This window comes from Egretta garzetta, unplaced genomic scaffold (assembly GCF_000687185.1).
Source record: "Egretta garzetta isolate BGI_Z169 unplaced genomic scaffold, ASM68718v1 scaffold29, whole genome shotgun sequence".
Taxonomy (NCBI): Eukaryota; Metazoa; Chordata; class Aves; order Pelecaniformes; family Ardeidae; genus Egretta; species Egretta garzetta.
The window spans coordinates 1,251,269-1,274,174 of NW_009260796.1; the positions used below are offsets into that span (position 1 = coordinate 1,251,269).

General features: G+C 45.3%; 1 protein-coding gene across 1 annotated transcript in view; it reads left to right on the top strand.

The window, feature by feature from the left end:
• TTLL10 (tubulin tyrosine ligase like 10) overlaps positions 1-22,069 on the top strand; it is a 28,750-nt gene extending 6,681 nt beyond the window's left edge. The window contains exons 5-14 of the mRNA XM_035902145.1: positions 1,798-1,897; positions 6,527-6,692; positions 7,629-7,747; positions 9,682-9,802; positions 10,449-10,534; positions 10,743-10,914; positions 13,328-13,499; positions 15,266-15,406; positions 16,700-16,816; positions 21,968-22,069. Coding sequence (XP_035758038.1) covers positions 1,798-1,897; positions 6,527-6,692; positions 7,629-7,747; positions 9,682-9,802; positions 10,449-10,534; positions 10,743-10,914; positions 13,328-13,499; positions 15,266-15,406; positions 16,700-16,816; positions 21,968-22,069 — 1,296 coding nt within the window. The remainder of the gene's footprint in view (positions 1-1,797; positions 1,898-6,526; positions 6,693-7,628; positions 7,748-9,681; positions 9,803-10,448; positions 10,535-10,742; positions 10,915-13,327; positions 13,500-15,265; positions 15,407-16,699; positions 16,817-21,967) is intronic.
• The last annotated feature ends 837 nt before the right edge of the window (positions 22,070-22,906 follow it).

The following is a 22,906-nucleotide window of genomic DNA, read 5'->3' on the forward strand; positions in this document are numbered from 1 at the left end:
CCCCCTTTAAGCCCTGAACAGCCGCTCTCAGCCTTCTCTTCTCCAGGCTGAACAAGCCCAACTCTCCCAGCCTGGCCTCATAGCAGAGGGGCTCCAGCCCTCGGATCATTTTAGTAGCCCTCCTCTGGCCCCGCTCCAACAGGTCCATGTCCTTCTTGTGCTGAGGGCTCCAGAGCTGGACGCAGGGCTCCAGGGGAGGTCTCACCAGAGCAGAGCAGCACCACAGCACCACACAGGGACCACTGAAAGAGGAACATAAAACTAAGCATCTCCTCAGCATGATGAGGATTTCTTCATATGTGTTTTACGATGACCTCCTTGAGCCTTACTCCATGCCTGACCGGTGCATTCTGAGTGCAGGAGAAAGCACTGCGAGAGTCCCTGCTGCAACTGGACTAGCAAATGCAAACGAAAATGCAAAGCTCCCTGAACACAAACCACCACGTACCCTTCCTGTCCTCCACTCCACATGTTCCCTCTTTCTCTACAGCTCCACCCAGAGCAGCCTTTGCTCCCAGCACTGTGCTGGAGTCATGACCCTAACCTCAGCCTAACGACTTAACCCCCCTTTCGCTGTCAGGATGCCTCCCAGGCTGAGGGCAAGAGTTGTTCGAGGAATAGCTGCTTATTCCCCATCACCCTTCAGGGGATCCTTACGGCTTCGTCCCACTGCCTGCAAAAGCCCTCTGCCAGACTCCCTCGGTGACCGCTGCCGTGCCTTACGCCAACCTGTGCTCCTCCCCTTCCACTGGAATCTGAAAGATCCCTTTCTCCTCCTAATTCCCCCTTTGGCTTTGCCAGACTGGGGTTTAGTGACAGGCAGGTGCCCTGAGGTTCCACAACACCTGCCTGTGGCTAAACATTGCATTCTATTGCTACATGAGAATAATTACAGGACCCATTGCTACGTGAGAATACTTACAGGACCCAACATTTCTGCATTTGTCCTTCTTGTGGACTTCAACCTACGCAGTATGCATGCTCCATTTGTTCGGTGTTCGTAGACTATGTGCTGCTTTTGCTTGTCACAGTAGAAGCAGCAAACGTGTATTTCCCTAATTCTGCCTGATGTTTCAGCTGCCCCACGCTTTCTAAGGTAAGCATCCTTCCCACAAAGCAGTTGCAGCCTTGACACAGAACAAGTCCTTTTTTCCAACTGACTATTCCCAGCATGAGACTTGCTGAAAATATTCTGCCTATCCTGTGTCCAACAATTACTCGGGATTATGGTTTCTGTCTCCAGATAGAAGATCTCATTTGTTGTTTTCATATGCATTGCAAAGACAAAAAATGGCTCTCAGCTTTCAGGCTCCTGAAAAGAAGCTCATCTTTTATCCCAAGGCTCAACGACCAGAGCCTGATGATGCCATAGACATAAATACCAGATATATCTGAAAACAGCTCTTGGACACTGCTCCACCGTGAGCAACAGCCTCAGGGAAAGCACCCCATTACTTACAGCAAATTTACAGGGCAACCCAAGACCTACACTGAGTGCTGCCAATGGGAAGAGGGTAGGAAGAGCACAAAGATTAGATGCAGAAGCACTCCGATCCCCAGCACAGTCACCAACAAGCTTCTCACTAGAGACCACCCGTAAGAAGCCGCAGATAGAAAGTAGAGCCTGTGTATTCCCAGCTAAACAACTATGTCAAAATAAAGATTCTGAGGAAATCAAAAAACTGCAGAAGATGGTGAAAAATGGCAATCAGCAGAGAAAAAGGCATCTTACAGACTTTCCCTGATCACTCGTGACTGGCGAAGTGGCTGATGATGATCCTTGCTTTCGCAGGCTAGGCTGAGATGGCCTTTGTGCCAAGCAAGAGGAAAAAGGACACCAAACCCACGATGCAAGGAAGTAACCAACAACAGGCTGGATCCTTACCAGCGGCCAGAGGTGAATCTGGTAGCCTTTGCTTTTAGCTATTAATTGTGCCGAGCCCTGTGACCAGGTTCTCAGGTGATGCCAGTATCAAGGGAGTTATATCTGCTCATACTAGCCAAAGGGCTGGCCGCTAGCAAGTTATAGACGTATCGCACGTAATTTACACCATTTTTATTTAAACCCTATGAAAATAGAAGCCCATCCCTTTGCTTCTAAAAATAACTCAAGACAGACATTATTGATATTGGCTGACAAACAGTGAAATGAAAATATTTTATAGTAACTTCTAAAGCGTTTTGTGGAAAACATGAAGAAAAATACAAGCAATCCATTAGCAAGCAGTTCCTCCAAAAAGAAACCATGACTTTTTTATGGAGAGATAATTTGGCTGAAATGCCACAAATCTTCCAATGACAAACCCAACGGCATTGTTTTTCTGACACATTCACTGTCGAACTCAGCTCTGTGCATTGGCAGGAAAAATATATTCATTTGTTTCAAATGAAAACCTTTTTAATGCAGATGTAATCTTTAGGGCAGTGCTTGTCTTTAGAAAGATTATTAGGTCAGTTAGCTTTCTTAAATGAAAATTTCAGCCAGATTGAAGCCCTGGATTCTACAAAAATCAGTCAACTACTATTCTGTTAAACCTTCCTTTACATGGAAAAGGGAAAATGGAAGTTCTGTGTTCTAAGCCCCGCTTTTTTTTTTCCTTTTGGTAGCAAATGACACAAAGCAGACTGCATCTCCCTGCCAGCGCGCTTATCCCCATGTGCACTGAAAGCAGAGCTGAGATTAGATAGGGGCTGCTTATACAGACACCGCCAACACACAATTCCCAAAGAAATTAATGAGCCGAATTCAAAATTGTCTCAAGAAATGTAATTTACTGGCTGCACCCGCTGTGAAGACAATCTCTGTGTGGGCTCTCTGGGAGGGAATCATACTGTTGAATTTCATGCTGCTCGTTTACGTGACAAGTTAGAAGGCTCTTTCCCCAAGGGCTCTCCCCCCCTCCCCACCACAGGTACCTTCTGGACAGAGGGAGGCTCTTTCACAGGGCAACGTGGAACTGAGTTTGGACGCACAAACTCAGCCTCTGAAATATCCGCTCCTCTCTGCTGCTCAGGTCTGCAAGCCAAGCCGCTCTGCCTGTTCTCTCCTAAGAGCTCAAGTCCCAACAAGCATCTAATCCCACCTCTGATAAACAAGTGAAAAGGCCCTTGCCTGAAATTTATGCAATCAGGCAATGGGAATAACCCTCTCCATCCCTGTCTCTCCTTACCTCTTTAACAGTTAACCACCTAAGGCTGCAAAACACGCGAACAAATGAAGACTAAGGGGACTCAGGCTTAAATAATACATGTCGAAAGATTCAAAGAAATGAAGGTTCATCTTTAATACTGGGAGATTCCATAATTAGACAGAAAAGAAGATAAAAGGCTCCCACCCCCTGGGTTTCTGTATAAAGATTAGAGAGGGAGAGACAGGTACGTGTTCAGACTAATGGAAGAATACCTTACCGACACTTCAATCACTGCAGGCTATTTCATGTGTCCGTGTCTCACGATAAATGGGACTGTTTAAAACTGGCTAATTTCTTAGCAATCCAGGCAAGGACGGAAGTGATAAAAGAGCCAAAAGCTCTCGCAGGAGGTATGAATGAGCAGCTAAACATTAAAAGTAGATAAATAAATATTTACATTCCCATATCAAAGAGTAACAAGAGCAGCACTGTAACACACCTCGCTAAGGCAGAGGAGCGAGATCAGCCTCCCTGGTGGAAGAGACCAGTAGCTGGAGGGGTGGTACTGCTTTGCGGTACAACCTTTTCGTAAAATGCATTTGGGCTAGGAAAGAGAGTTGAGTGGTGCTACTTTTCTGCATGTCTTTTAATTTGCCCGATGCTTATGCATAATGCATTAACCCTGCCTTTGAGCTACTTTCAAACAGTTTGTTCAAAAAATTTATCCGAGTCGCTACTGACAGTTCCTCTTCTAGAGGAAGACAGAATATGTTAAGTTTTCGCCTGGTCTGGTGCTGTGATGACAAAAGGAGATGGTGACCAAAGGGCCAGGCGCAGGTCTCTGCTGGAGAGTCCCCCCCATTGCAACTGCCCCACCATCCTGCCAGGAGCAAGCCTAATCCCTGCTCCATGAACCAGGGCAGCTGGAAATTATTCACCTCGGAAAAAAGCTCATTTCAGTTGGTCATGAGACATTGCCGAGGCAGCGTTCTCCATCATGGAGGTTTTGTGCCCTGGCTTGTTTGAACTGGTTGTTTAGGACGGGGGTTTTTTGTTTGTTTTGGTTTTAATTTAAGGAGGAAATTCAAGGCAGGAGTCCAGGGATTAGCACTGATAAAGCTGCAGTTTGTAACAACGCTAGGGCTTTTACTGTTAGAACCCTTCAGTGCCAAGTACTACACGAAGCAGAAATTGAAAGCAAGTCCCCCCTCAAAGAGTTTGCAATCTACTTCCTTTATTCCAAAGCAAACTGAACCAGGTGTGTGAGCCCGCTGGGAAATTCAGGAACTGTGGGCACATGGTTCACTGTGGACTGCACCTGCCTTCATAGGTGGAGTGCAACAAAGACATAAAACAAATGCTTGTAAAACAAGAGAGAACCTTTGCTCCACTTCAGTCAAAAGGGTTTTGTTGCCAAGGTGGACGTTTTTACTCATGTGATCACAGGATGTACTATAATAAATAACAATAGAAGAGCAGTCCAAAGAGTAGATGGCTCCAGCCTTGCCATCCGCTTGCTTCCTGCTCCCTCCTTCCAATAGGAACAGAACCAGGACAGAGTGGACTTGTTCTTCTAATCACAGGCTTTAATGTTGCCAAAAGTTTTGTGCGTAGCCAAGTTGAAGAGAAACCAATGTATAGTTTCTCAGCCCCTGGAAGTACTAAGCCTATGTATGTTTTTTATAGGGTTGGAGCCAGTGATTTGGGTAACAACATCCCAAACGTTAGCTCTATAAGCAGCCATGGGCTGCTCTGGAAGCAAGTGCCAGACTCACAATTCCTATGAGTTACCAGCCAAGAAATCAGACCACAAACTGAACTTGCTAAGGCCAAGATAATGGACAATAAATCCAGCACTAGTTTCGAGGCTGATGACATCATTACATCAGATACTACTCTGAAACCATATGTTTTGCCCTTTTGAAGTCCTTTACCAGCAACCATATTCAAAATAAAACTTCCCATTACTGGCCATTGTTTCATTCATATCCAAATGTGATTCAAATTCCAAACCAATAATGTCCTTCGTCTCCCTTATGTATTACAATGTCATCGATCTGTTTTGAGAGTATTTGAACAATGTGAAGGTTGATCAGATAGAAATTGCTCAGATACCGTATTTTTTTCCAACAGTACCACAGCCTATGACAGCCTAGTTGTATCAGGCAAGACCCTGAACAAGTTTTGCTACTTTAGTAAAAAAAAATAATAATTATGAAGCACAGTGTTAGTCCTCTTCACCTGTATCTCTGTCAGGGTGAGATGGTACTTGAGTTGCTTCAGATACTTTTGAAGTATCTTTATGCTTTAGAGCATGACTGGGGTCTGCACCAGAGAACTCCCTGTGCTGTACAAAGAACATCAGAGACCTGAAATATGGACAAAGTATGGGGGTGGTGGGGAGAAGTCATGGAGTCTCATTTTGCCTTGCAAAAGAAAAGCTTTTACTAGGTATTGTACAGAGAAACCTCTTGACAGAGGAAGATCTGGAGGTGTAGTTTATCATTCCTAGAAAGCCAGGAAGCTGAAGTTCTTCACAACCGCTAAAGCTAGATACAAGCTCTGCCGTTCTCCTCCACAAATAACCCAGCAGCACTTACTGGTTAGGCAGATCCCATTGACTTTGTACTGAAAAAAAATTGTTATCCCCTACAAATTCACCAGCTTTTGAGCCCTGGGATCTGAGAATAAGTAACAGAACCATCGCAAGCCTAATGTGATTAGTTACCAACATGAAGCAGGGGGTTCCCATTCCCACCCCTTCAGTCATTGTCACCACAGTTCACGTGTGCCCTTCCACTTTGTGGCTGCCTGTCGGAGGGACCTCAGAGCTGTCACGTCCTGGGCTTGTCAAAATTTCTATAGGCCTTAACAGTTGAAAGAACTCTGTTTCGATGTATAGGGTATGGCTAGCACTTCTTAGGAGGCTCTTCTTGCCGTTCTCCCTTTGTACCTCCATGCCTCTCTAGACCTTGCAGTCTGTCAGACTCTCCCACAGCCACCCCCAGCTTTCCACCTGGATAGCTGCAATGGTTTGTACTCAGCTTGGATCCACCTAGACATACCTGAGAAAGTCCTGTGAAGCAGGAACTGCCAAGTAAAAGAACACCATTTAGCATTGACAGACTAGGGCTGACTGGAATGTTCCCTTCTACTACATACTTTATGGTATTTCCTCTGATTTTACATTAATATAGCAAGGTAGCTGCTACCAGCTTACATCAGCAATAGTTTCTCAATTTTTTTAAGACAAGGCCCCTAGCGATGGCTATAAAACCAATGCAAGCAGTCCCTTACCTTACAGTGTTTTCTTCTGTAAGAGCTGTCTTTCTAGACGTGGATTTTGTGGAGAAGATCCCAGATGATCTGAAGTTTCTCAATTTCCAATTTTACAGCTGTTTCTACCAACTCTGAAGTGGAGCATGACAAAGCCAAGCCTAATGAGAATAGAACACAGGGTAAGGCACGCCCTCAAGAAAAACAGCCAGAAGAAGAGATACCAAACGTACCAATGGGACCAGGACCGTATTTTTATATCAGTGGATCTAATGGAGCTGGGCTGTAAGTAGGTCCTCTCAGCAGACTCATATGAACAGTGGTATGACCAGATATGAAGTCTTGCATTGTTATCCGTTATCGATGGCCCTCAAATAATCTTCCTTTGATTTGCTGTCTTTTTGGAGTGGTACAGCTAGGGAACCATTTAAAGATAATTCAAACAGAAAGGATCCACTGGAAAGCCACCTGTGGTAAAGTAGCTAACTATTATATCATTGGAAAGAAATGAAATACTTCTGTTTGTTTAATGGAAGTTTCTCTCTTAGGGCTGTTCAGAAATCACTTAGCTACCCCATGTAGCAAATCTGCTAGCGTCATCACTAGAGCTATGAACCACTGTCTGTTGTGCTAAATGTAAAACAAGTGAAAAATGAGAGATTTCTGCCCAAGAAAAACTGTCAGATCAGAAGGTCCATGCATTCCTTTCTGAGTTCTCGCCAGCCTATTGGCCGCCTTCCCTAGATATTGTCACCAGCAAGCACCACAGAATCTCTGCTGCAAACAGCACTTTTTCCTTGCTATGTTTCCATAGTCTTGTCTACAAACAGCTTTTTGTATCGCTGCTTGTCATCTCTTCCTAAACTCCTCAGCAGAGGGGCTCCTTAATAATTCTGGACCCTGACCATTTCTATTCCATGGGTATCAGTTGCATTCTAATTGGAGAAACTCTGCTTAGATGGTACAAGTTCTCGTTAGAGCTGCTGAGTCACAATGTTCTTAGCATCTTCAATTACTCCTCCCACCCTCTCAAGTTCAGACCAGCAGGTCCACCAGCAGCCATTCCAATTAATGCTTCCCAACTTATCACCCACCCAGGGGCTTCCGGGCACGTTCAGTCAGGCTCCCAGAGAAAATTATTAGGAGTTGAAGGGATATGAGGGAACGAAGTATTTGTTAACAGAAGGGAGGCTACTTTCCTGTTTTGTTTTCCATATGCAGTGTGAGCATCTATTGCCAGAGCAGAGGCTGGCAGCGTATCTATGACAACAGAAGAGAGGATTATGCACTGAAATGGTGTGAAATCAAGTGCCGAGAGACCTATTACCATTTCAAAGAAGGTAGAGGTGCCTGTGGGTCTTAAGTGGGAGAGGGTAGTGGGAAAAACTTGAGAATGCTGGACTTGTGACTCCCAGGGCAGAGGAGGTCACCTGGGGGGAGGAGAAATGGGTAACCTCCGCTTCTTGGCAGCCCGCAGAGGGACATCAGAGCTGGATTGCCATGGTGCTTAAAGAAAGGGGGTTAGACAAGAAAACAGCTTTGTGAGAAAAGATACCATTGAAATGAACTCAGTATAGTGGAATGAGCGGTGGAGTGATTTAAACACAAGCCATCACAGTCACTTTTGAAATGCAGTCCTCCCTCCTTGGATTTGAGCGCAGGCTGCAATAGGATGGGGCACAGGGACAGCACGCAGCCTAGGTATGGGGCACAGGGACAGCTCGCAGGCTAGGTAACGGGGCACAGGGACAGCACGCAGCCTAGGTACGGGGCACAGGGACAGCACGCAGCCTTGGTACGGGGCACAGGGACAGCACGCAGCCTAGGTACGGGGCACAGGGACAGCACGCAGCCTAGGTACGGGGCACAGGGACAGCACGCAGCCTAGGTACGGGGCACAGGGACAGCACGCAGCCTAGGTACGGGGCACAGGGACAGCACGCAGCCTAGGTACGGGGCACAGGGACAGCCAGGGGCAGCACCCAGCCTAGGGACGGGGCACAGGGACAGCACGCAGCCTAGGTATGGGGCACAGGGACAGCACGCAGCCTAGGTATGGGGCACAGGGACAGCTCACAGCCTAGGTACGGGGCACAGGGACAGCACGCAGCCTAGCCAGCATCTCTCAAGCACTAGTCTAAGCCTTGCCTATAGAAGGTGCCTCCCATTTAAGGACACTCCCCACAGGGGAGGTGGAGAGAGGAGAAAGGGAAGGAAGGGTGCACTTGAAGACAGAAGTAAAGTAAGCCCAAGATGGGTCACCCCGTACATCCCAGGCCCAGCTATCTCTACCTGGGAAGAACAGAATCACTAAAAGCCAAACTACTCCACTGTATCAGCAAGCAACTTTTTCAGTTGCACTCTGCCCTTCCTCTCATCGGCTCATCCTGACTTCACAGGGCCCAGCCAGCTTTCCCACCAGGAAAGCATAAAATCAAGGACTCCCACAGCCATGCTCCTGGCTGGCACCCTCAGAGCAGCACTTTGCATAACAAAGACAAAACTCCCTAAGCACAGCCCCTGGAGCAATTCTTTTACTTCTGGGAGCTGGAGAAGACCTGTGGCCTGGCAAGCCTGAGCATCGTGGCATGGAGCTGCAGGCTTTCCCGAGGCAGAGGAGCATGTTGTCTCTCCCATGAACAGCAGCCACCATTCCCCTCCTGCCAGCTCTGATGGCAGTTGTGGTGGCTATTTGCCAGGCTGCACCATTTAATATATGGCGGTGCGGACGGGCTATGTTTCAATGCAATTCTGCAGCTGGAATGGTGTGGGCACCTTTGGAGTGGGCAAGGGATGCACTATTTCATGAAACCCCATCAGGTCGGTCTGTTCCGCTGCAAGGTTGGACAGCACCAGGACAAGGGGCAATGGGCACAAACTGAAGCAGGAGAGGTTCCAGTTGAACGTGAGGAAGAACTTCTTGACTTTGAGGGTGCCCGAGCCCTGGCCCAGGCTGCCCAGGGGGGCTGTGGAGTCTCCTTCTCTGGAGATATCCAACCCCCGCGTGGATTATGTCCTGTGTCCCCTGCTCTGGGTGAGCCTGCTTGAGCAGGGGGGTGGGACTGGGTGAGCTCCCGAGGTCCCTTCCAACCCCTGCCGTTCTGGGATTCTGTGTGAAACACAGCTACAGCAAGGGATTTCACTGCTCTGTGAGCTGTCACAACTGCCTTACAGCAAATTGGTGGAAGTCAGCAGTGACAAAACCAGCTTTATCCTGAAGGTTCTGCTGCAGGGGATAATGAGGGCAAACTTTTTTTTTTTCCCTCTCATACAGGTGAACAGCTTCTCTATCAGATTCCCAACAACGGAATCCTCACCAGTAAGATAGGGCTTTTATGCTGCCTGAGAGAGCAAGAGCGGGTGATGAAAAAGATCACGAGGAGCTCTAATTCCAGGTAAGAACTCTCACCTCTTTGAACCTTGACCAGAAACAGGCCAACAGAAAGCGAGAGCACGTAAACAAAGGACCAGTTTCTTCTGGATGCATAACAGTACAGGATACAAAGTATATGAGGTTTTATTTCCTTCTTATCTTCTAGAAAAACCACTTTTTTTTTTTTTACAGAAGTACACACATCAGAGACAGAATCTCTTCTGTGTCTGGCACTGTAGGAGTGCCAGGTCCCGCAAAGACAACAGTCATAGTATAATTCCCCTGGTTTGGGTACACTGTCCTACTGGAAAGGCTGCCACTTCTTGTGCCATAGACACTCTAAATGTAAGAGAAGCTTATTGCCATCTCTGCTCCTATATTTTTGACCTACCAAAAACCCAAATGGCAATCCTGTACAATGATTACCTGCAGCCATCTCAACGAGTTTTCAAAAAACTGAGCATATGAAGAATGTCTTAAGGCTAACGTACCTTCTCGAAAGCTTATGGAATGAGGTAGCTCAGCAAAAACATACAGCAAGCACACAACTGTCTACAAGCGGGAAAAAAAGCCATTTCTGAGGTTTCTACTTGCAACCATCCTTTCTGAAAGTAACAGGGATGAACACATTGGATAGGGTTTTCAACTTGTATTTGGTTCTCCCTCAGGTTACTGAAGATGGAAGAATTCTTCCCAGAATCTTTTCGCCTGGACTTAAAAGATGAGCGAAATGCCTTTTTTGAGCTTTGCAAAGGTGAATGGTCTTAATCATGGTGGCAACCAATTTAAATAGCTATGTGCTCCTCTAAAATGTTTATAAAAGTATACACGGTAATACTAATTGATATCTATATGCGTATAGATACACACACGTTCAAGGGAGCAGTTTTCAGAGCTCACTAATGGGCACATCGGTGTTTCATACCCCACACGTTACTGTAATAGACTCATTCTCTCTGCAGAAGAAGAGATCTGGATCTGCAAACCAAGTTGCTCTAACCAAGGCCGAGGAATTTTCCTGCTTAAAAATCCAGCTGCTGTCAACACCCTTCAAGACAAGCTCCACAGCACTGGGGAACACCTACGCAGTAAGAGGGTGCCATACAAAGCTCCCCAGGCAAGAATAGTACAAAGGTAGAGACCGAAGGCTGGGAATTAATGTGTGAGTAGTGTGCTCGATGAAGCACACCGGCCTCAGAGAGCTGAATTGTTCCATAGGTATTTAACGTGGTTACAGCACATCTCACCAACCTGAGAGATTTCATTCTGTGGGAGAGAGGCCGTTTCTCTGGTTAGTCTGTCTTGCATCGGCGCTTCGGTCATTTCAAGGCAGATCTTTTGTCATCAGAAAGATTTGCATTTACCTTTGAATGACTTCAAAAGGCCAGATGCTGCAGTTCTGTACATGAATGCTGTGCAGAAAGCCTTCTGCAAAGCAATTTGAATTAGCTATTATCCCAGCTTCTTACACAAAGCTCGCATTTTACAAATTGTGCAGCTACAATATCCATTCCACACAATCTAATAAAGCCCCCCAAATATCTTCTTAACTCTGCCTCAATGCTGCAGAAGTCTCTACCTCAATCGACAGGCAGTGGCTAGCAATCACTAAAATTTTGGGTTAAGGTTGTTTTATTCCTTGCATAAATAAAAGAACCATGAAGGTTCTTCTTTGTATCATAGAATAGAATCATAGAATGTCCAGGGTTGGAAGGGACCACCAGTGGTCATCTAGTCCAATCCCCCTGCAGTGAGCAGGGACACTGCCAACTAGATCAGATTGCTCAGAGCCCCATCCAACCTGGCCTTGAATGTTTCCAGGGATGGGGCCTCCACCACCTATTTGAATTAGCTATTATCCCAGCTTCTTACACAAAGCTTGCATTTTACAAATTGTGCAGCTACAATATCCATTCCACACAATCTAATAAAGCCCCCCAAATATCTTCTTAACTCTGCCTCAATGCTGCAGAAGCCTCTACCTCAATCGACAGGCAGTGGCTAGCAATCACTAAAATTTTGGGTTAAGGTTGTTTTATTCCTTGCATAAATAAAAGAACTATGAAGGTTCTTCTTTGTAGAATAGATACCCTCTCAGCCACCGCTCAAATGTTCTGTAGAGTAGCAGAACAGCAGAAAAAAGGAAGGGAGATACCCTCTCAGCCACCGCTCAAATGTTTTGTAGAGTAGCAGAACAGCAGAAAAAAGGAAGGGAAAAATAAAGCAGCAGAAGTCATGAGAACAGTTTCAGCCACCGAACGTTGCTTGCTTACTCTTAAGCAACTCACTCGACTTCCCTTTGCCTCAGTGTCCCTCCCTCAATTGAGGAATGCATTGTAATTAAATCACTTCACTGCTTTGAGATGAGTGAATAACTTTCAAAGAGCAATGCAAAAAAGATGTTTTCATTATTTATCCTAGGAGCTGCAGTTCCCAGCTGCCTTTGATGCTGCCTTTGGGGTGTACAGCTGGGCATACAGGGCACTCGAAACTTCAAGGTGCCCATACACGCATGATGTTGCCTGGCATTGTCGTGACATGCCAGCAATGACAATGTGATACGCTCGTGACAACGCTGTGGTATCGGCATGGCAAAAGCAAATTCGGCCACATAGTGATCACTGCATGTCCTGGCAAAGTGATGACACCAATTCCTTACACTGACCCTGTGCCCCTTCCCTGACATTCTGCTATCCTGGCTTGGCATCTTTATCTTGCAAGAGCACACAGCGCACAGCAACCTTTCCAAGGCAATATTCCCTGCTTCCCTTCAGCCAAACACTTCTTTTCATAACAAAGGGAGTGGTTGGCCTCATTGAAAAGGGTGAGAGAGATCTGTAAAGTGGTAAACTGGAATAATGATCTTAGAGGCTTTCTGCAACAGGCTGGTCTGTGTTTATGCAGCAGCCAGTGTGCGGAGCAAAAGGACGACTGCCTGACAGAATGAGACCAAGAGCCTTAGTTAGACCAATATGTGGTCTTTGGCATGGACGAGCAGCAGTGCCAGGGGAAGAAGAGGTTGGACCCTATCTTAGATCTCATCTTGATTTCTATTAGCGAGGAATGGCTTATGCTCTGAAGAATGACGCCCCGTATTCCTTTGAAAACTGTTGTTAGCATTGATTATTTTAACAGCATATCCTTGTTATTTATGTAGACATCCAGTAACCTTTGATGATAAAGGGAAACAATTCCCAGATTACATCACTCTGGCAATAAAAACAATGGTGCTGTATGAAGGGCTCTTTGTGTTCAGACATAAACTTCGTATATTTTCCAGTAAATATTAGTAAATCTTTAATTATCTCCCAGTCCCGAGACTCAGCACAGCTTCGATTCCTCTTGAAAGGAGCTGTTCTTGGCATTTCTACCCTCTCCTACAAGCGCCCTCTGCTGCCACCCACCTTAAAACCAGTGCTGAAAATGGGACAAACTGGTTGGTTCTGTGGTGTGAAATGAACCGGCTGCGGGGTTTTTGTGGGAGCTTTGAATTGCCATGTGTTACGGCTAGTTGTTGGTGACGCGTGTTGAAATCCTGCTCCGACAGGTATATTCACCAGCCTCTGCTCCTGGAAGGGAAGAAGTTTGATGTCCGGTCTTACCTCCTCATTGCCTGCACAGCACCATACGTGTTATTTTTTGCCCAGGGTTACGTCCGGTTGACCTGTGTCAATTATGATGCCGCTTCCGATGATCTGACTGTTCATCTAACCAATCAGGTAAACTAAGGGCGCTTAGTTCAGAAGAAGGGGAGGGTGTGGTTGACAGAGATGGGGAGCAAAAAAGACTCTTGAAAGGCAAAAAATAAATGCCTTGTGCATGCAAAATCCATGCACCCAGGAAACGGACGTGGGCTTATGGTCAGGCGAGGCAACAAGGCTGAACAGAAGCTGTACCGGGTAAGGTTCTGTTCTCTGCCATGGACTAGTTCTCTGCTTTAACCTGACAATTCCTTTCCCTGGACCTCTTTTCCCTGCCGTTATTCTCTCATGTATCTGTAGACCATTAAGCTTCTTAGGGCAAGAAGCCTTTGATTGCAGCTACCTAGCACAAAGGAGCCTTAATCTTGGCTAAGGATTTTGCTGATCCTGTTGTGCTTAAACACAGCAATCATAACGATGTAAGATGCAGGTGTGTTCTTCAAGAGCCATCAGTTTTAAACCTCCATCTTGGCTTGTCTTGCTTCTCAAATGAGAGCTGTAACAGAACAAGACTGTTCTGGCTTGTGCCCCCCTACATCTCTTGTCGTGGAAAATAGAAGCCTGCCTTGCTCAGATCTACCTGTGGTTTTGCTTCAAATGAGGCCCTTCAGTAGTTCCAGCTGGCCCTGATGAAAGAGAATTAAAAGAATCAGAAGGAAGAAAAAAGCTTGCTTTTAAAGCCCTTGTCTCCTCCCAGTGTCATGCTGTGTTCCGAGAACCAGCAAAATACGCATTAGAGAGGTATCAGACAAGCCCCCTTCAGTTGGAGTTTTACAGTTCCTGTGAAAGTGCAGTTCAGGACAGCACATTATAGCTGCTCCCTGCAATATATGCTATTATCAGCATGCCGCTGATTTTCCTGGAATAGTTTGCTTGCTCAGCTATCCACACGGGAATTCAGGTGCTCGGATAGGATCCTATGGCACAAGCACTATTAAACAAAAGCCAGGTGTTTATTAGCAGAGCATAAATTATCTGCGTTCCTGCTGGGAGGAGGGAAACTTATGGGAGCGGCTGGTAATAGGCCAGACTTCTTTAAATTACAGCTGAGTCTGCTCTCATTCCCTTCCTACCCTTTCATCCCACCTGGAATCAGCCATTTTCCTCCTGTATTTCCAAAAGACAAGAGGCAGCAGAGACAGCATCACTAACCAGAAGCTTTGCAACCTCACCGTTACTGTACCACAGGTGGAGTTGCAGCCAAGCCCTGCTGTTTCGCAGGGAAAGGGGACTTGCCTTCGACGGAACAATGTCAATTATTGATAAACTCCAGCCGACGTAGGGATCAATGAGACAGTGGGAGAGAGAAGCCCTCACCTTGGCTTCCTCTGGGGATACATCTATACATCTCTCCTAGATGTGCTGTCCTAGAGGCAGACAGACACTGGAACTGGATTTAGCCCAAAGAATATCATGACTGTGACTTGAAAGCACCTCTGCCTGTCTGCCAGTTGGTCCAGACATATCACACACAAAAAACCAACCCCATTGCTTTGACAGAGTCCATGGGTAATTAATTGTCTCTACAATGTCCATGCGGGTCAGGCACATTTCTGCCTGTGGCGGTGTTGTGCAATGGGAGTCAGCACATCTGCTCCAGTGTAGCTCTGCTAGTGAGGGGCTCCATTCCCTCCACCTCTATAACTTGATCCTGGGGTTCTTCCCAACTCCACATGCCTGGAACAACTCAGGGTAGCTGGATGTCTGCCACACAAGCCGGTTCCCCGTTAATCTTCGCTGCCAGAAATCTAATCCTCCCTTTGCTCTGTTTCCCCACCTCTCAGTACATGCAGAAGAAGAATTCCCTGTACGACCAGTTGAAAGATGAGACAGTTTGGCGGATGGAGCACCTCAACAGCTACATTAATGAGAAGTTCAGAAAAACCAATGGCCTCCCCAAAGACTGGGTTTTCACTGTGTTTACTGTAAGTGCAAGCAAGTGTATGGTCTGCCTAATTAGTGTGACAGAAATAGGGAGAAAACCCGTCAGTTCACCGGAGCCCCCAAGGAAACACATACACTGAGAGGTATTGATGGCCCCATGGTAACCATTTATCTGCAGGTGCCAAACACAGAAGTGAAGACGCAAAGAGTTTAGTATTAATAAAACGGGTAAACTGCTGAGAAAGAGAATGTAAACACCAGTTATAAAAATGCAATTATGGTCTTCACGCTCATGACCTAATGCTGTGGTCCTGCATTAAAAAATAAAATACATGTTAGAGAGCTCTCTGGCCTGACAGGTCTTAGCCTGACAAGGGGCTACACTTTCAGTGGTCTCTTTCCTGTCCGATTTGGTCTCGCCCTTCACTTTCCATGTGAAAATCATGTCAGGACCTTAGATCTTCTCTTATCACGGAGGAGAAATAAGAAGACTCAACTGGCTTGATTTCTTACCACCTTCTTGTCTCACTGAAGAAAGAAAGTGAAGAAAATATCTGAGTCCCTGAGACTTCATTTCATCAGCCTGAGTCTAATGATGCATCAGTTCTTTACATGACTTGTGAGGGTGAAAATGAAGAGAGTAGAGGACACAGCTTTTTCGGGTTAATTTTGGAAATGCTGTAGTTTAAAGCCAAACACAAAGAAAATCAAAAAGCTAAAAACGTTGTTAAATATGTGGTTCTGTTTAGAAAAACCGCTCAGAAGCAAATCTAGTTGAATTTGCCAAGCTTCTCAGGAGATCAGAAACTTTTCAGCCAACTTTACGGTATCTCTCTTCATGCAGAAACTCCCCACTGTGCATTTCAACTCCAAATTGAATGAAACTTAGCATCACCTACTGCAAGTTGCTGTAGCTCACCAGCCTTCTTCAAAACACTATGTCCAGCACAGCTGTGAGGGGGTTGTGGGTCATCACTGTCAGAAATGGCCATGTTGAGCTCACATCTGGTACCCCCACAGGAGTAAATGAAAGAACACCACTAAAAATTCTGCAGACAGCTCACTCTGAGTAAGGGCCAAGGGCCAAGATTCCTTCACACACCACCGCAGCAGTCTGGAGAACCAAGTTCAAGAGGGGGTTTCAATCAACTCAAAATGGACAGACATATGGTCTGCAAAACTCAACATCCTTTCAAGTCTAGAGAGGAGCTCTGCTGGAGGCAGGGGAAGGAAAAACGTCCCTAAACCAAGAGGGCCCCTATGACTTACAGAGACTCCTATGCCCCTGGCATTCGCAATGACCAGTCACCACCGTTCCCTGTCTTCTGTTTCAGAAAAGGATGCAGCAGATCATGTTGCAGTGCTTCCTGGCAGCCAAGCACAAACTGGATCACAAACTGGGCTACTTTGATCTCATCGGCTGTGACTTTTTAATTGATGAAAACTTTAAGGTACGAAATGCAACACTGTCAAATAATAAGCATGATATTGGCCAGATGGCTAATGCCAGCAGAATAGCATGGTTGACTCAGGCTCTGGTGCTAGGGATTAAATTGAGCACTGGCCCAGGCTGCCCAGGAGGCTGTGGAGTCTCCTTCTCTGGAGATATTCAAAGCCCACCTGGACGATGTCCTGTGTAACATGCTCTAGGTGAACCTGCTTTAGCAGGGGGGTTGGACTGGGTAAGCTCCCGAGGTCCCTTCCAACCCTTGCCATTCTGGGATTCTGGGATTCAGGCAGTCGGCTACAAAATGCAGGATTCATTTTTTTCTCCAGTTCCATTGCCCAGCATCAAGACATGGCACCTGTATTGCCTGCACATTTACTGCACACAGAAACCCTGGCACTAACAGCTCAGGATGGGAAGAAAAGTACTTACTGCAGCTGAAACTGTTCTGTGCAGAATTTTCACAGGGAAGTGGAGTTCGTAGTGAAAAGTATGGGAATTTTAATGCCCGCTCAGTTTTTTCTTTCTCCAGAAACAAAACACGCCAGATGATCAGCTAGCATAAATTAGTGTGTAAGGCCTCTAAATTCACGGGGTATACTGATTTACACCAGCTGAGTACCCATCAAAGGCAACGAAGAACTCACCCTCACCATACTGACGAATCAGTCCTTATCAGTTCAGGTGTCACCATCGGCATCTCCATGGTCCATAGGCCCACCATTTAGCAATAGGTCAGCCTACTGAGTCTATAAAATCTGCTAGAGTTGCAGCTCAAACTTGTAAAGAGTGAATGAAACACAGACAAGAAAAGCCAGAAGAAAGGGAAAGGGAAATGTTAAATACAGTGATTGAGGTGCTCTCAGTGCAGCACAGTCCTGCAAGACCACCTGGCCTAAACATAACAGAAAGCCATCTGGCAGATTCTGCTATTGCTAAAGCAGAAAGGAACTCAAACATATTCCAGCAAAGGGCAGTGGGAACAGCAAACCCTATAAAAGAATGGAATTAATGTATGCAGCAGTGGGTAAGGCACCTGAACAATAGACTCCTTTGTAGAGGAAGTCAATGGCAAGGGAGAGTAAATGGCAAAGACACAGAAACTGGTGCTTCTCAAATTTCAGTGGGAATTGTCTTTTGCAACGTTGGCATGCAAAACCCTGGCTGTGTAAACTTTAAGTAGAATAGAAGATCCAGTATCACTCTATTGTGGCAATTCCTACTTGGCCAGTTAAAAACTTCAGTGTTTAAAGACCATTAGGTCCCCATATATTTTACATACGGACAGATAATCAAAACCTGTTTCTTGACAAATATTATCTATAAGAACGATGAGGGTTTCTGGACACTTAATGGTGACAGAACCTGGAACTTCCCTTTGAGAGAGAGTAATGTGGAAATTTAGGCATTGGTTTAGCATAGGTTTGTCCATGTTTTCTTGCCCCTGCTGGAGAGCAACAAACCTGCTTTTTTATTGGTGCACTGCTGCATCAGGAGACACCTGTACACTCCCTGGAGAGGCAGTGTACAACAGCTGGACACAGGACTGACAGCTTCAACCCACAGTTAACACTGGTCGGTGCAGCAAACTCCCAGTTTTCCGTGGGCTGACATTACAATTCTTGGTCTGACACCCTGTCCTCTCCACCTGGAATACACACCAGCCTTACTCTCCCTGGCATTCTGTTTCAAGACATGTAGAATCTGCTTTACACTGATTAACATGGTCTTCCATCTTCAGTCCTATAGCTCATCATGCCTTTCCTGCTTCCTTATTTGTCTGAGATAGAAATGCCCCCAAGCATCATTCCTAATAATTCTTGAAGGCCCTGCAGCATCCTGATTCAGTCTTTGGAAGGTGTTTTTCCTGCCTCAGAGTTCTTAGAAACACAGGCTATGAAAGCAGGGCCTGCTGAGAAACCACAGTTTTCTGTAGAGCTCTGCATATATATATATGTAAGCTGAGAAAAGAATGAATGACTTTAAGAGGCGAGGGAGCAAAAGTGACGGATGTGGTTTTGCTGCTGTTGGTTTTTTTTCTACTGTTTTCTGGAGTTTGTGCTGCACTGTAAATGCCTAAGTCACTACACAGCTTAGGACGGTGTTATCTGAATGCTCAAGGAACCTGCTTTCAGAAAGCATTGCATCAGCGGTGCAAAAGGGCTTCTCTCCAGAGGTATGCTGGGAAGACAGATGTGTAAATTTGTTATCAGCCATAAAGGGATTCAGCTATCTATCAGTTGAGAACAGACTGAACAGAGATAAGCCATTTGCCAATTTGCTATAGATGTACATAAATGAAGATAACGCTCAGATCCCTAGTTACAGCAGGGACGGTTCCTTTGATTTCAATGACATTGCTTTTCACTCACCCCGGGAGTATGAGGTACCACCTGGATACTGGAGACTTGGTTGTGCCCACCCCAGGTCACGATGATAAAAAAAAACGATAGAAGCTTGTAAATACTGTGGAAAAACATAACCCCAGCTGCCTTAGCCCGTGGTCTCCACTACTGCTAGGCGGGTCCTTTTCTGGGTCAGCACCATCCAAGCAGCCCTTCCAGAGCTTGGTTTGTGACTGTCCATGTGGCTTCAGCTATGTCCACACAGGACACAGATCAAGTTATTTTATTCCTATTTCTGACCGGTATTCCAGTGCTGCTTAAAGCTCCAGGCAGAAGTCAGGCTCCTTGGACACTGCTGCTACACAAATGCAGAACAAGGCAGCCCTACTGTGGATAACTTTGGGCTTTGAAGCATGTTACAAGCCATCCTCTCTAAGAACAAGTTCTGATGCACAGATGTACATACATTTCCATTCAGTCTTGGCTATCACACCACTTGGAGCCTCTGGGAACGTGGACTGATGCCCTCTCCCTCCCTGAGCCTCCAGCAGGATGTTTTGCTTCCACCTGGCGAGCTCCAGCAAAGACCCACACAATTAAATAAACTAAATGATTTTTTTCTTATTAGAAACAGAAAAAACCCTTTGGCTCAGTCATGCATTTCCTGCACGCCAGTCAGTCTTGCCTCTGCCCATGTTGGCAGGGAAGAGACCCTTGAGACAGGTCTTGGGCTGTGTGTTAGCCACTGTCACACGTGGCAGAGCCTAGTCTCATCATGCAACGCTCCTTTGAAAGGTGCTGAAGTGCTGCTGTATGGTTCTACAGCAGTGAGACTATGATAGTAATCAAACTAGAAAATAAAAAGTATTCAGCAGATGCTAACGCTGCATCTTAGCACTATACAGAGAACAAGAAATGAGACCTCAGATCATGGTGTAATGGAGGATCTGGCTGCAGTTGGCATGTTGTTCAAGAACCTATGGACAAATCCTACTATTTAAAGTTTTTAAGCCTACCTGTGATGTCTTGACAGAGCAAGTTTAAGATGTGACAGAACACGGAGTTGTACTGGCAGGCTGCAGGGAGCAGGAACCTCTTCGTCCCCGAGAAACATCCAGAGCAGCACTTCTGACCCCAGCCACAGGGCACTCATTATTGTCCTCATCACTTGAAAAGCCTAAAGAAAAAGGCCGGCCCATGGTTAGGAAGTCAAGGACAGACATCCTGGGTTTTGGTTTCCTTCCTTTGTCATATGTTCGCGAGGAAATTTTCAGCAAGGCACGTGCATGCCAGATGCAGGGAGAAGCACAGGAATTCCATTATTGATGGAACCTCCATCTGTAACCTCCGTGGAGGTTACAGATATTCACCCAGATATGGTGAATCTTGGCCTCATTCTCTCTGCTCTTCCTGAAATAGAACAAAGGGCATTTCTTAACTCGCCCTGGTTGCTGAGAGGTTAAGAGCATTTAAAAACTGTGAGACATTCAGGTAGTACAGTAATGGGGAGTGTAGAAGATGAACGGCATGATGGATGTCACAGGGAATTTTCTTACTCCTGTTTGAGAGCTTTGTTTGTTTTGAAGGAGAAGAAACCAAAACTTAATCAAGACAATTATGAAGGTTCATTGAGTTTGTCTGTCAGCGCAAAATCTTATAAACTTTTAATGGGAAAAAGAACACTTACTGGGAAGAATGAGTTTGCCAGGAAAAATGTATGTAACTTAGGTGCCCTCTGTTGGCATCTGCAAAGCAGGTTTTTTAAGCAGCTGTTCCAGTTCTCCTCTGGAAAAAAAAAAAAAAAAAAAGACATTTCACTGAACTCTCCAGTCTTTTCATTTGCTTAATAAAGTATTTCAAAGAAGTGAAAATTATTGTTGTATTTTATTCTCAGCAAAATAAAATGCTAAAGTAAAGGCTATCATGTCACCAAAATCTACTAAACGCTTCATTTCACAGGTACCTACAAGCAAATTCATGGCTGCTTCAGAAAAAAAAAATTAAAAAAACCATTTTTAATCAATTAAAAGGGAGTAAAATTCTCCTGGGCTCTTACATGATTAAATATCCTTCCTTACAAAACACTGGATGGTTCCTATGTGTGTTACATACAAGATGCAGCACCATATGGCGGAGGCAGGAACTGAACAGATGAGTTTCTCTCACTGTAGGGAAAAAAAAAATAGTAAACAGAATTACACACAAGTCAATTGTTCGCTTTCACACAGATCTGTAACTGGACCATCACATTCTGCGGCTTGTACCTTCAGACCTTGGCATTTCAAAGGCAAATGGAGAGGAAACTGGTGTAGATATGTAAAATCAGTATCTTACATGGCTTCTACACGAAACTAAAGCTTACCTGGGAAATCAAGGCCATGGGCTCATTGAAAGCTCAGTGCCATGTTTGCTTAAGTTTCCATCCCATGTCCACCTCAAATCAAAACGATTCCTAGATTCCTTATAGCTTTATTTCATGCTATCCAAAAAACTCAACTAGAATTTGTTATGGCAACTGGTATGTTAAGAAACACAGTGCCTTTATAGAGCAAGAGTCGATCTAAGGAGCATCAGATGGAGGCACAAAATAGTGTTGTTCTCGAGTATGTAAAGGTATGCAAAAAGGGATTTTGTTTAACTCATCCAGTCCTTATGCAAATTCTGTCCTGCCTGCACTCCGTGTTACGGGATTTTATTGGGATTTATTAGTACTCTTACCTCTCAAGGTGCTCACTAAGCCAGTAAAAGGGCATTGCTCTGACGCTAAGGAGACCCAGCCTAATTTCCTGACTGGCACTCATCTTTTCTAGGTCTGGCTTCTGGAGATGAATGCAAACCCAGCACTGCATACGAATTGCAAAGTCCTGAGAGACATCATCCCAACCGTAGTCTACGAGAGTCTTGGTAAGTGAACAAGTCACAGGGTGGCCAGCTCAGAAAATCATTTCACTCCATTGCTTGTCAGGGGAAAGACTCCTGTTCATGCCAGTTGTAGGCCCAAACCAGTCTTTGAATAAAGATATCTCATGCTGCTGAGTTTATCAGAAGGCGCTTAAAATTCTAATCCATGCAGGCCTAGAAAAGCTGTGGTCTTTTTAGCCATGCACCCATTAGAAATGGGGTTAATTCTTTTTTACGAATGGTTTCTTACGTATTTATGTACGAAAGGCTAAATCTAAATATATATATATAATATATAACAAATAAATAAATTTAAATAAATACATGACCCTATAAACTGCACCTGCACATTTTTCTCAGGCCCGTTGTTCTGAATTGTTTGTGCTGTCTGTTTGTACCTCACAAATATAGCTGACAACTGCTACACGAACTATACAAAGACTGAAAAAAATCCTTACGTAGTCTGATATAGATCAACTAGAACCGCTCCTGCCTGGAGGAGCAAAACCTCCTTCCCCCCTTTCCGTGATCTCACGGTGCATGTAAGGAGAAGCAATAAGGGGAGAGTCTATGCCTGCATGAAGGGTATTAGCAATAGCCTGCTTACGCTCACTTTCATAGATACGGTTACCTTCCTGTGCATATATACGTCTATTTTGGGGTGCATTCATATCCTGTATCGCATTGTAAGGAGTTTGACAACATTTTTCCTACCAATCTCCTGAAATATTTCCAGTGGAGCTGAAGCTGGCTGAAGTGAGCGCAAGAAAAGTGTGGGGGCTTTGGTTTGGTTTTTTTTGGTTTTTTTTTTTTTTTTTTTAAATTTTTTTAATGGAAACTGTCACAAG